The 14,979-nt window shown below is 45.1% G+C and overlaps 1 protein-coding gene across 1 annotated transcript in view; it reads left to right on the top strand.

Moving 5' to 3' along the window:
- Nucleotides 1-13,107: 13,107 nt before the first annotated feature.
- Nucleotides 13,108-14,979, top strand: part of LOC112068998 (catenin alpha-2-like) — a 103,826-nt gene continuing 101,954 nt past the window's right edge. Inside the window, exons 1-2 of the mRNA XM_070438360.1 lie at nt 13,108-13,153; nt 13,335-13,564. Of these exons, the coding sequence (XP_070294461.1) occupies nt 13,108-13,153; nt 13,335-13,564 (276 nt within the window). The remainder of the gene's footprint in view (nt 13,154-13,334; nt 13,565-14,979) is intronic.

The following is a 14,979-nucleotide window of genomic DNA, read 5'->3' as shown; positions in this document are numbered from 1 at the left end:
TATAGTATGTATAAACTGGAAGTAGAAGCCTAATTGTTATTGTTTATTAGTTTACTCCAATTGAGGGAGCGGTGATAGGGTTTGTGGGGAATAATAAAGGAATGTATATTCTTAAAGTGTGTAAGAATGTACAGTGGGGAGAACAAGTATTTGATACACTGCTGATTTTGCAGGTTTTCCTACTTACAAAGCATGTAGAAAATCCAGAAAATCACATTGTATGATTTTAAGTAATTATTTGCATTTTATTGCATGACATAAGTATTTGATACATCAGAAAAGCAGAACTTAATATTTGGTACAGAAACTTTGTTTGCAATTACAGAGATCATACGTTTCCTGTAGTTCTTGACTAGGTTTGCACACACTGCAGCAGGGATTTTGGCCCACTCCTCCCTACAGATCTTCTCCAGATCCTTCAGGTTTCGGGGCTGTCGCTGGGCAATACGGACTTTCAGCTCCCTCCAAAGATTTTCTATTGGGTTTAGGTCTGGAGACTGGCTAGGCCACTCCAGGACCTTGAGATGCTTCTTACGGAGCCACTCCTTAGTTGCCATGGCTGTGTGCTTCGTGTCGTTGTCATGCTGGAAACCCGGCCACGACCCATCTTCAATGCTCTTACTGAGGGAAGGAGGTTGTTGGCCAAGATCTCGCGATACATGGCCCCATCCATCCTCCCTCAATACGGTGCAGTCGTCCTGTCCCTTTGCAGAAAAGCATCCCCAAAGAATGATGTTTCCACCTCCATGCTTCACGGTTGGGATAGTGTTCTTGGGTTGTACTCATACTTCTTCTTCCTCCAAACACGGCGAGTGGAGTTAGACCAAAAAGCTCTATTTTTGTCTCATCAGACCACATGACCTTCCCCATTCCTCCTCTGGATCATCACAGTGGTCATTGGCAAACTTCAGACGGGCCTGGACATGCACTGGCTTAAGCAGGGGGACCTTGCGTGCGCTGCAGGATTTTAATCCATGACGCGTGTGTGTTACTAATGGTTTTCTTTGAGACTGTGGTCCCAGCTCTCTTCAGGTCATTGACCAGGTCCTGCCGTGTAGTTCTGGGCTGATCCCTCACCTTCCTCATGATCATTGATGCCCCACGAAGTGAAATCTTGCATGGAGCCCCAGACCGAGGGTGATTGACCGTCATCTTGAACTTCTTCCATTTTCTAATAATTGCGCCAACAGTTGTTTCCTTCTCACCAAGCTGCTTGCTATTGTCCTGTAGCCCATCCCAGCCTTGTGCAGGTCTACAATTTTATCCTGATGTCCTTACACAGCTTCCTGGTCTTGGCTATTGTGGAGAGTTTGAATCTGTTTGATTGAGTGTGTGGACAGGTGTCTTTTATACAGGTAACGAGTTCAAACAGGTGCAGTTATACAGGTTGAGTGGAGAAAGGAGGGCTTCTTAAAGAAAACTAACAGGTCTGTGAGAGCCAGAATTCTTACTGGTTGGTAGGTGATCAAATACTTATGTCATGCAATAAAATGCAAATTAATTATTTAAAAATCATACAATGTGATTTTCTGGATTTTTTGTTTTAGATTCCGTCTCTCAGTTGAAGTGTACTATGATAAAATGACAGACCTCTACATGCTTTGTAAGTAGGAAAACCTGCAAATCGGCAGTGTATCAAATACTTGTTCTCCCACTGTACATGTGTAATGGATAAATGTATTTGTACATGTAATGTGGGTATGTATATGGATGAATGTATTTATATATATGTGTGTGTGTGTGTGTGTGTAATATATATATATATACACTGCTCAAAAAAATAAAGGGAACACTAAAATAACACATCCTAGATCTGAATGAAGGGAATATTCTTATTAAATACTTTTTTCTTTACATAGTTGAATGTGCTGACAACAAAATCACACAAATTATCAATGTAAATCAAATTTATCAACCGATGGAGGTCTGGATTTGGAGTCACACTCAAAATTAAAGTGGAAAACCACACTACAGGCTGATCCAACTTTGATGTAATGTCCTTAAAACAAGTCAAAATGAGGCTCAGTAGTGTGTGTGGCTTCCACGTGCCTGTATGACCTCCCTACAACGCCTGGGCATGCTCCTGATGAGGTGGCGGATGGTCTCCTGAGGGATCTCCTCCCAGACCTGGACTAAAGCATCCGCCGAATCCTGGACAGTCTGTGGTGCAACGTGGCGTTGGTGGATGGAGCGAGACATGAGGTGCTCAATTGGATTCAGGTCTGGGGAACGGGCGGGCCAGTCCATAGCATCAATGCCTTCCTCTTGCAGGAACTGCTGACACACTCCAGCCACATGAGGTCTAGCATTGTCTTGCATTAGGAGGAACCCAGGCCAACCGCACCAGCATATGGTCTCACAAGGGGTCTGAGGATCTCATCTCGGTACCTAATGGCAGTCAGGCTACCTCTGGCGAGCACATGGAGGGCTGTGCGGCCCCCAAAGAAATGCCACCCCACACCATGACTGACCCACGCAAACCGGTCATGCTGGAGGATGTTGCAGGCAGCAGAACGTTCTCCACGGTTCTCCAGACTCTGAAGTCTGTCACATGTGCTCATGTGCTTAGTGTGAACCTGCTTTCATATGTGAAGAGCACAGGGCCAGTGGCGAATTTGCCAATCTTGTGTGTCTCTGGCAAATGCCAAACGTCCTGCACGGTGTTGGGCTGTAAGCACAACCCCCACCTGTGGACGTCGGGCCTCATACCACCCTCATGGAGTCTGTTTCTGACCGTTTGAGCAGACACATGCACATTTGTGGCCTGCTGGAGGTCATTTTGCAGGGCTCTGGCAGTGCTCCTCCTGCTCCTCCTTGCACAAAGGCGGAGGTAGCGGTCCTGCTGCTGGGTTGTTGCCCTCCTACGGCTCCTCCACGTCTCCTGATGTACTGGCCTGTCTCCTGGTAGCGCCTCCATGCTCTGGACACTACGCTGACAGACAAAGCAAACCTTCTTGCCACAGCTCGCATTGATGTGCCATTCTGGATGAGCTGCACTTCCTGAGCCACTTGTGTGGGTTGTAGACTCCGTCTCATGCTACACTAGAGTGAGAGCACGCCAGCATTCAAAAGTGACCAAACATCAGCCAGGAAGCATAGGAACTGAGAAGTGGTCTGTGGTCACACCTGCAGAACCACTCTCCTTTATTGGGGGTGTCTTGCTAATTGCCTATAATTTCACCTGTTGTCTATTTCATTTGCACAACAGCATGTGAAATTTATTGTCAATCAGTGTTGCTTCTAAGTGGACAGTTTGATTTCACAGAAGTGTGATTGACTTGGAGTTACATTGTGTTGTTTAAGTGTTCCCTTTAATTTTTTGAGCAGTGTAATTATTTTTACAACAAACATATGGTGGATTGGAAATGATGCAGACAATTACATTGATGGAAGCAACACTCTATCTGCAATATTAAATCTGTTCCACCCCCTAATTTTTTTGGGGAAAAATGAAAAGTAGGTAAAAATGAATGGCACTTGATCCAGACAGATACACTCAACTACACTCTTTTCAAAGGTTGGGTATCTTTTAAGTTCAATATCATCACATGTGCATTTTTTTACAACAGCATTTTTCTGAGACAGAAATGTAGGCTTTCATGAATCAATTTTACAATCATACAATCAATTTGACTTTGTTTTTTTACTAATCTAACTACAGTACATAATGGTAATCATTGCTGGCTTGCCTGGTTGGTCTCTGGATGGGAGACCAGATGCTGCTGGAATTGGTGTTGGCGGGCCCAGTAGGAAGCACTCTTTCCTCCGGTCTAAAAAAAWATATATCCCAGTGCCCCCGGGCAGTGATTGGAGTCATTGCTTTTTGTAAAGTGCCGTCTTTCGGATTGGACGTTAAACGGGTGTCCTGACTCTCTGTGGACACTAAAGATCCCATGGCACGTATTGTAAGAGTATTGGTGTTAACCCCAGTGTCCTGGCTAAATTCCCAATCAGGCCCTCATACCATCACGGCCACCTAATCATCCCCATCTTCCAATTGGCTCCTTCATCCCCCCCCCCTCCTCTCCACTGTAACTACTCTCCAGGTAGATGCTGTAAATGACAACATCTCAAGAAATGACCTGGTAAAATAAGGGTTAATTAAATAATAATTTATTTGAATGGTAAATCTCTATTGGTAAACTACAGTGGTTCGTCCTTTAAAAATGTTGCAGCGTACTGCAGCACAGTTTGCGTAGAGCGGCAGAATTCTTTGGCACTTTATTTAAGTGTCAGCCATTGTAACCGTTAAAGCTAGTTAGCCTCTGGTGGTCAAACTAGCACTATCTTTGAGAATAATTTGATAGCCTTCAATAGTGGCTGTACTYGAGAATTTAAAACTTATTATGTAAGAACATAGTATATGGGACTGATTTTAAGAAATGTTGCTTGATTAATTTGATTAATATTATGGTGTTTTTGTTCCACGAAAAAAAAAACTCTCTGGGTTTCCGTTAGGATGGAACGGAAAATATAGCGCTGCACAACCTGACAGTCGGGAGTAGGTTACAGTACTGGGCTATTTAGCTAAAGAATCTCCGTGTCGTGTGGGCACGCGTGATACCGGGGCTCAATTCCCCGATGGGGAGGAAGGAGTAGGCTGTCCTTGTAAATAAGAATMTGTTCTTTACGGACTTGCCTAGTTWAATAAAGGTTACACTAAGAGCATAACATTTCTACACCATAATTGTAGTCTAACCAATACCCAAACGGAGATTCAGTGAAAATAAAAATCGCATTGATTTATCAAGACCAGTCCCCATGCTTGTCTCAGAGCAGCACGAAATGGTGCTAAAATAGTTGTAAGCTATTGCTTTAAATCCTATTGCTTCTAACTTCAATATGCACTTTAAATAAATAAGACCMACACCACTTTTAACAGTACATTACTCAACACTAGTGAGACTCATGTGAGACTCATACGGTAGGCCTGCAGCATATCTAAAAATATGACGTGACTCCGCCAAATAATTACATATTTTTTATTTTATTTATTTAACTAGGCAAGTCAGTTAAGAACAAATTCTTAACTGACAGTCTACCAAGGAACAGTGGGTTAACTGCCTTGTTCAGGGGCAGAAAAACAGATTTTTACCTTGTCAGCTCGCATTTTTTAAGTGAGTTATTAACTTCTTTGCAGAGCGAGGAGCTAACATGATGCAGCCCAGACTCCCAGTGGAGGCTAGCAGTGAGTAAGTGTAGCAGGCTGGGTGCATGATATAATAAGGGGTCGSCTGCGRGGATAGACAGGCTTTARCCGTGAGACACATTTGACAAAGTWCCGAAAGTAACAATTTTATTTCCAACCCATTTTCCATGTTCTAGTATTGGACGTTTCAGTATACCGTGCAACACTACTGGCTAGCCCTCTGTGTCTTTTAAACACACACGCACACACCCATATACACATGCACATGCACAGATTCACTGATGCAAGCACACACACACACACACATACATGCACGCGTGCACACAGATACACACACACACTCACAGACAKTATGGAGGTTTAGTCATGAAGGGAGGGAGGGGGAGACACTGCATGGCGGCTGGCGGATTAGGGTCTCACYCTGCATTACTGTCATAATCCATTAAACCAGTGGAGCAAGACTGGCCCTAGACCTAAAAACACGCAGATTTTGGGAGGGAAGGATGGATGAAAGATGCTACTGCATCTCTCTGTAGGGTGCTTACAGACCGCGTGGAACCTAAAAGACTCACCCCTGTTCCTATTTGAGAGGTGGTAGAACAGAAAGGACTATCTGTCTTGTACTRGGTCTATGAAGTGGCCCTAGGTAGAAGGTGTAAAGGAGAGGAACAGCACTTTTGTCTACCAGTATGCAMAATCTACTTGTAGAGTTGTTGTGGAGGTTAAAAGGCAACGTGGCTAGCCTATCCTTCCCCTTCGTCTACTAAACGGTCTCTCACCTGTGACATCTGAGGCATATTTAATGGATATAATACGTAAAAAAGAATGCAAAGAACTACCCAATTTCGACACCATGATGCTTAAACGTGGCTTTATTTCTTCCCTTTTCTTTGCCTTGCCCTCTCAATGGACATCTTTTTCTGATTTGAGTCTCWTGATACACTACATGGCCAAAAGTATGTGGACACACCTTCAAATGAGTGGATTTGGGCTATTTCAGGCATTACCCATTGCTGACAGATGTATAAAATGGATCACACAGCCATGCAATCTCCATTGGCAGTAGAATGGCCCGAACTGAGGAGCTCAGTGACTTTCAACGTGGCACCATCATAGGATAGTTCATKAAATTTCTGCCCTGCTAGAGCTGCCTCGGTCTTCCTGTAAGTGCTGTTATTAAGTGGAAACMTCTAGGTGTAATAACGACTCAGCCGCGAAGTGGTAGGCCACACAAGRTCACAGAAGTTGACTGCCGATMGCTGAAGCACGTAGCGAGTAAAAATCGTCTYTCCTCTGTTGTAAAACTCGCTACTGTGTTCCAAACTGCCTTTGGAACCAACGTCAGCACAAGAACTGTTCGGCAGAAGCTTCATGAAATGGGTTTCCATGGCCGAGCAGCSACACACAAGCCTAAMATCAKRATGCGCAATCCCAAYGGTTGGCTGGAGTGGTGTAAAGCTCGACYCCATTGGACTCTGGAGCAAAAACTGAAAGCYCSAACCACCACATTTAACCATGGCAAGGTGACTGGGAATATGGCAGAATAAAAACAGTGTAGTTATTCCCTCCATAATGCAATCAAACAGYCAAAACGTCAGTATAGAAACAAAGTGAAGTCGCAAGTCAACGGCTCAGACATGWGACGTATGTGGCAGGGTCTACAGACAATCACGGACTACAAAAGGAAAACCAGCCACGTCTTGGAKKACAAAGTCTTGCTTCCAGACAAGCTAAACACCTTCTTTGCCCGCAACAGCGCCTCTTCAACCTCAGGAGGCTGAAGAAATTTGGCTTGGCACCTAAATCCCTCACAAACTTRTACAGATGCACAATTGAGAGCATCTTGTCGGGCTGTATCACCYCCTGYTACGGCAACTGCACCGCCCACAACCTCTCCAGGGGGTKGTGCGGTCTGCCCAAATCATCACCGGGGGAATACTACCTGCCCTTCAGAAKACCTACAGKACCTGATGTCACAGGAAGGACAAAAAGATCATCAAGGACAACAACSACCCGAGCCACTGCCTGTTCACCCCGTTATCATCCAGAAGGCTAGGTCAGTACAGGTGCATCAAAGCTGAGACCGAGAGACTGAAAAACAGCTTCTATCTCTAGGCCATCAGACTGTTAAATAGCCATCACTAGCACATTAGAGGCTGCTGGCTTTATACATAGATTTGAAATCACTTGTCACTTTAATAATGGAACACTAGTCACTTTAACACTTTAATAATGTTTACATATTTTGCATTATTCATGTCATATGTATATACTGTATTCTATCCTATTCTACTGTATCTTAGTCTATGCCACTCTGACATTGTTCGTCCATATATGTATATATTCTTAATTCCATTCCTTTACTTAGATTGGTGTGTATTGTGTGTATTGTTGTGAAATTGTTAGATATTACTGCACTGTTGGAGCTAGAAACATAAGCAATTCGCTACACCCGCAATAACATCTGCTAAARACGTGTATGTGACCAATACGATTTCATTTGATTTTGAGCAGTGTTTGAGTGTTCTTTGGAGTGATGAATCACGCTTCACCATCTGGCAGTCCGACAAACTAATCTGGGTTTGGCGGATGCCAGGAGAACTCTACCTGCCTGAATGCCTAGTGCCAATTGTAAAGTTGGGAGGAGGAATATTGGTCTGGAGCTGTATTTGACCTCAACCCCATCGAATAKGTTTGGGATGAATTGGAACGCCGACTGCGAGCCAGACCTAATTACCAAACATCAGTGCCCGACCTCAGTCATGCTCTTGTGGCTGAATGGAAGCAAGTTCCCGCAGCAATGTTCCAACATCTAGTTGAAAGCCTTCCCTGTAGGCCGTCTCGTCGTTGTTGGTAATCGAGCCTAACACTGTAGTGTCGTCTGCAAACTTGATGATTGAGTTGGAGGCGTGCCTGGCCATGCAGCCATGGGTGAACAGGGAGTACAGGAGTGGGCTGAGAACGCACCCTTGTGGGGCCCAGTGTTGAGCATCAGCGGAGTGGAGATGTTGTTTCCTACCTTCACCACCTGGGGGCGGCCCGTCAGAAAGTCCAGGACCCAGTTGCACAGGGCGGGGTCTCGAGCTTAATGCCGAGTTTGGAGGGTACTATATTGTTAAATGCTGAGCTTTAGTCAGTGAACAACATTCTTACATAGGTATTCCTCTTGTCCAGATGGGATAGGGCACTGTGCAGTGCGATGGCAATTGCATCGTCAGTGGACCTATTGGGGCGGTAAGCAAATTGGAGTGGGTCTAGGGTATCAGGTAGGGTGGAGGTGATATGATCCTTGACTAGTCTCTCAAAGCACTTCATGATGACAGAAGTGAGTGCAACAGGGCGATAGTTCAGTTACCTTTGCTTTCTTGGGAACAGTAACAATGGTGTCCATCTTGAAGCATGTGGGGACAGCATACTGGGATAGAGATTGATTGAATATGTCCGTAAACACACCAGCCAGCTGGTCTGCGCATGCTCTGAGGACGCGGCTAGGGATGCCGTTTGGGCCGGCAGCCTTGCAAGGGTTAACACGTTTAAATGTTTTATTCACGTTGGCCACGGACAAGGAGAGCCCACAGGCTTTGGTAGCGGGCCGTGTAAGTGGCACTGTATTGTCCTCAAAGTGAGCAAAGAAGTTGTTTAATTTGTCTGGGAGCAGGACGTTGATGTCCGCGACGATGCTCGTTTTCTTTTTGTAATCCGTGGTTGACTGTATACCCTGCCACGTACGTCTCGTGTTTGAGCCGTTGAATTGCGACTCTACTTTGTACTGACGCTTTGCTTGTTTGATTTAGCAGTCGGACGGGTTGCAGTGAATACTGTGAGCAGATCTATAAATTGACTTCAGTGGGAATTTAACATTAGTATTGAAAGGAAATGGAACGTTGAATACAAATACTTACTTGAAAGGCAAGGCCAAAGTAGTCTTTGGTGCGAGTAGTTTTTTGTAGGGTACTTGTGGTGAATATTAAAGTAGAAGAGAGAGCTYTAATTATTGCTTTGACTTATAGCAAAATGTGTTGGTGATTTTTTTTGCTGCTTTAGCTACTCCAATTTTGGCTGTCCTCACGCTTGTGTACTTGAACAATTTGTTGAATTTTGTCTTCTCAAAATGTAGGTATTCTGTTCAGAATTGCCTCTAAATCGCTATGAAGCATGATGGTCATAACCTCCATGTCTCCAGTTATSTTTTATTTCCTTACTGATAGGTTGTCAGTTATGAGAGCAAATAGGAATTGACAATTAAGTTACAGATTTGCCCATTGAACGCACCAACAGACTCTGAATGCTCTCGTAGCAGACGGTAAACCAACAGTCCCCAACAGTCACTCGCCTTCTCCTTCTCCTGTATGCTAGAGGAGATGTCCTGACACCCCTTGGTTCTGCACTGATTACTCAATCACTCCTTCTCTGACCTCTCTTGTTCTGAGCAATTCCCTAATCTAGCTCCAGCTGGGCTTGGCTAGAGCACTCTGATACTCGAGGTCACAGTGGAAAGAGAGTGCCTTTCTTTCTTTCTCTGTGGACTTTTCCAGGTCATGGCCCTGCAGTTATGCATCTACTGCGCAGCAGTTGGTCCTAACACACTCACATCGGGGACTGCCCTGAGAACTSTGTGTGAGAGAGCGGGTGTGAACACAGTAAAGGTGACAGAGGTGATAATGTCCTYAGGCCTCTGGACATTCTGCTCCTCTCACCTCTCCTCATATTCTACCTTTTCCTTTGGCCACACAGTCAAGTGTCACCATTTCACCTCTTCTCCCACTACTCTCTATCCAGTGCTGGGGAGTAGTATACAGTGYCAAGAAAAAGTATGTGAACCCTTTGGAATTACCTGGATTTCTGCATAAAATTGTCATAAKATMTGATCTGATCTTAGTCATAACAATAGACAAACGCAGTGTGTTTAAACTAATAACACACAAATTATTGTATTTTTCTTGTCTATATTGAATACWTCATTTAAACATTCACAGTGTAGGTTGGAAAAAGTATGTGAACCCAAAGGCTAATGACTTCTCCAAAAGCTAACTGGAGTCAGGAGTCAGCTAACCTGGAGTCCAATAAATGAGACAAGATTGGAGATGTTGGTTAGAGCTGCCATGCCCTATAAAAAACACTCACACAATTTGAGTTTGCTATTCACAAGAGGCTATGCCTGATGTGAACCATGCCTCGAACAAAAGAGATCTTAGAAGACCTAAGATTAAGAATGGTTGACTTGCATGTAGCTGGAAAGGGTTACAAAAGTATCTCTAAAAGCCTTGATGTTCATCTGTCCACGGTAAGACAAATTGTCTATAAATGGAGAAAGTTCAGCACTTTTGCTACTCTCCCTAGGAGTGGCCGTCCTGCAAAGATGACAGCAAGAGCACAGCGCAGAATGCTCAATGAGGTTAAGAAGAATCCTAGAGTGTCAGATAAAMACTTACTGAAAGCTCTGGAACATGCTAATATCTCTGTTGACGAGTCTACGATACATAAAACACTAAACAAGAATGGTGTTCATGGGAGGACARCACGGAAGAAGCCACTGCTGTCCCAAAAAACAGTGCTGCCCGTCTGAAGTTCGCAAAAGTGCACCTGGATGTTCTACAGCACTACTGGCAAAATATTCTGTGGACAGATTCAACTAACATTGAGTTGTTTGGAAGGAACACATACCACTATGTGTGGAGACAAAAAAGGCACAGCACACCAACATCAAAACCTCATGCCAACTGTAAAGTATGGTGGAGGGAGCATCATGGTTTGGGGCTGCTTTACTGCCTCYGMGCCTGGACAGCTTGCTATCATCGATGGAAAAATGAGTTCCCAAGTTGATCAAGACATTTTGCAGGATATCTTGATCTMTCTCTCTCTCGTCTTTCCAATCGTCTCCTGAGTCTAGCGTTGAGCACTTTCAGCCCTCAACAGCATTCGCCAAGGCGTCCGCTGATTCTCTGGTGAATAGCTTGACATCAACGCAGATCCTTGTAGAAACACTCAGCTTTTCGCCTACAGGACCTCGAGCATTCTTAGTCCCGGTGGCGCTTTCTGTGTCACAATCGATACTGACATTGCGATCTATGGGCTTGGCAACGTCATGTTAAAGAATGCAATGACCCGCAGAACATCATCTCTGGCAGCCATCCATTACAGACAGACAGACAGAGAGTCAGAGAGAGAGAGAGAGAGAGAGAACAGACGTGAGTGCAGGGCGCCATTATGGTAGATGATGATAATGATGGGCCACCATCCACTTTAGCACCAGCTTTTAGCTGTCGTGTGAGATTATCCCACTTCTGACACAAAGTACATCTCTCCAGTTCTGTTAACACTATGTGACTGAGCTAATCACAGATTTCACTATTAGGCTTGGGTGTTAATTGAAACGACGATTAGCGTAGCTATGTGGCGTAGATTGAGTAGCATCAACCTTACGTGACCATTAACTTTGCCCTATGTGTTTGGATATGCTTGAAAATGCCAAGTTATTATAAGTATGACAACATGATTTATGTGAGTAGCTGCATGTCAGGGGCACAACGTAAATGAGTTGTAAAATGTAATGTGCCATTCGGAAATTCTGTTCGTCTGGGGCCACAATGTGCTTGTCTCGTAGCTGGAGAATGGAAAGTCGCCCACATAGAAATGTAATGGCTGGAGTGGACATTCTAATTTAGGTCAAAGCACTGAGTGGCTTTCTCCTTTCTAGTCATTTTCTATTTCTATGTCTGTCCCGTTCCATCGCTACAGTAGTGCTCTGGGGCAAGAGAGACTGAGGCAGCATCCCAAACGGCACCCTTTTCCCTATTTAGTGTACTACTTTCGACCAGGACCCATACGGTACATGCCAGTGTTGCATGTCAATAACGAAACCTCTTACATGAAGTTTTTCCCGTCCATCTTCTTATATTTCTCACAATATACAACTGGAGACRGGAACAAGCAGATGCAGCTCGGCAAATGATGCAAGTCCATTCCGTCATTCCGCGATGGACGCTTCTGAGTGAGCCTCTAACTGAATCTAATAACAGCTTTTTACGCTTCTCGAATGCCTAATGCCTTAGCACCGTCTCCACTGACTTCCCATTTTAAACTAACAGGGGATAACTCCTGCAATAGTTGCRGGGCTTCCGGGAAGAGAAAAGGCCTTGGCATTCCGAATCCCTCCCAAACCCATAGCTCCAAGGTTGCATTTTCAACGTGGAGAGACACCCAATTAGGACAGTTGCCCAGGCTATATGCAAGCTATACACTATACACATCTGCATCCCAAATGGCACCCTATTCCCCCTGGTCAAAAGTAGTGCACTATATAGGGGATAGGGTGACATTTGAGAATTATTCTATGCTTCTGTGATGTCATCAGCTCTCTCCACCCGAGTGCTAACAACAACACGCTTGTTTAATTGCAACCCCGTATTGCAGGTAATCGTGTTCTTGTAGATGCTTGTAAGTGCAAAAGACTTATTTAGTTTCACCCAAGACAGAAAAGCAACAGTCACAAACACAGGTAATAGCAATTTGTTTACTTGCAACCCCATCTCACAGGTAATCTTGTGCTTGTAAGGCACGTGTAAGTCTAAAAGACTAAGTATCACTTAGACAATAAAGCAGCAGTCCCAGAGGCAGTGGACACCACACACACACACACACACACACACACACACACACACACACACACACACACACACCACACACACACACAACACACACACACAACACACACACACACACACACACACACACACAACACACACACACACACACACACACACACACACACACACACACACACACACACACACACACACACACACAGGGGTTAGCCGAGTCCAGCATAGCAGTGGACCGTTGACTCAAGTTGAGGAGCCCACTAATTAACTTGCTTATTAAATGTGCTTATTAAACTTGCTCATTGCATATGTGTGTGTGTGTGTGCGGGATGCTGTGCCTCGCCGGTTTAATCGCGCATGAGAGAGATGGAGCCGCGGGAGCAGCAGCAGAGGAGAACCCAAGGTCAGCTCTCTCCTTTGTGTGTGTGTGTGTGTTTGTAGTGTGCGTGCGTGCAGTGTACTGTGTGGGAGCTGACTAATCTACCTCCACTGAACACACAGTAACGACCCTGACTCAACAGACAGGGTCCACACTGAGACACTACGAGACAGAGGTTCCATTTATAACTCGCCATGACGCGCAGGTTGCATAAGACTTCTCAGCCCCCGTAGTCACGCTTCATGGGGGCCTAGAAGCACAGGACAAACACGCCACYCCGACGAACGGTTAAAAGCAGAGGTTGTCCGTCCTATCCCCTCTGAGGAGGACATCCMGACGATTCTACGTGTTGAATCGCCACCGTGCGTCGACACCCAGCAGTTGATCGCTAAACACACAGAGGCCACCGGCTGCTTTCAGTCGTTCATCTTGGCGGTGCGTTTTGTCCTTAAAGATTTAGGGTGACAAGTATTTTCATTATGAKAAAACATAATTTTTGTGTGGACTATAATATAATTTCTATAATATCTTTACTAAGTATACTTTCTATATTTTACTCATGCTGCTCCTCTGTGTTTACGATAATTCCCCCGCCAAGCTCTCCTGGCTGGGCTGCACCGCTTCATGGACCCTGACACTATTGACACCTGGCTGATTTACTAGTTTGGGCCACAGACAAACATTGTCTCTTTATCTTATCTTTTTCTCTCTGAGTCCCAAACCACCCCCTCGGACCTACCAACTCGCTCCTAGGGCACTCGACTGTCACGGGTWGCTGACGAAYCTCTSAGMGTGACTTCCAGAGAGTGGCCAGAGTGTCACGCCCTGATCTGTTTCACCTGTCTTGTGCTTGTCTCCACCCCCTCCAGGTGTCGCCCWWTTRCCCCATTATCCCCTGTGGATTTATACCTGTGTTTCCTGTTTGTCTGTTGCCAGTTCGTCTTGTCAAGCKTACCAGCGTGTTTTTCCGTGCTCCTGTTCTCTTTAGTCCCTGTTTTCTAGTTCTTTAGGTTTTTACCATTCTGCTTTCCCTGACCCTGAGCCTTCATGCCGGACTGTACCTTACAGCCTCTGCCCTGGATTACTGACCTCTGCCTGGCCTTGACCTGTCGTTTGCCTGCCCCCTGTTTTGTAAATAACGTCTGTGATTCGAACTGTCTGCGTCTGGGTCTTATCCTGAGTTCTGATAGTACGAATTGGCCCACCAGAGTACTCGTACCTGCTGATGAGTCTGGTCTTTTAATGGACAGGTAGACACCTAATGACCAGTAGTCCCACAATACAGACAYCTCTTGGTGTTAAGTCTGCGTAAACATTCGGCTGGAGACAACCTAYCTCTGCCGAGTTGCATCGGCTCCGGAAGAGGCGAGTCGGCAGACCTCGGAGGAACTCGGGTAACCTTGGATTCTCTCAGAAACGTAGACGCCGGAGACTGGCAAGACGAACTGGCAGCAGACAGAGAACACCGGTAMAAATGCACAGGGGATAATGGGGAAAATGTACGACTCCTGGAGGGAGGTGGAGACAAACACAAGACAGGTGAAACAGATTAGGGTGTGACAGAGATATTCAATAAACGCATCATCTACGAATGAACACATCCCCCCTGTCGTTTTACAAGATATAGACCTCAGTAACAGTTTGGGCGGAATTTCATCTTTTACATATGTCAAGTCTCGAAATGAACAAATATAATGGCATATAATTAGGCATGCCTCTTCTTTTCTTGTGAAATCTCGCAAACTCAAAAAGAACCCGATGCCTTATGGGATTCGTTGCTGGGTCAGTCTAAGTGGTTATAGGAGGGTCTAATTAGCCCCTACACCCTCAGCTTTGGGACACTTGTGCTT

This window comes from Salvelinus sp. IW2-2015, unplaced genomic scaffold (genome assembly GCF_002910315.2).
Source record: "Salvelinus sp. IW2-2015 unplaced genomic scaffold, ASM291031v2 Un_scaffold824, whole genome shotgun sequence".
Lineage (NCBI taxonomy): Eukaryota > Metazoa > Chordata > Actinopteri > Salmoniformes > Salmonidae > Salvelinus > Salvelinus sp. IW2-2015.
The sequence above is the reverse complement of the archived record's forward strand: the minus strand, read 5'-3'. Positions and strand labels throughout refer to the sequence as shown.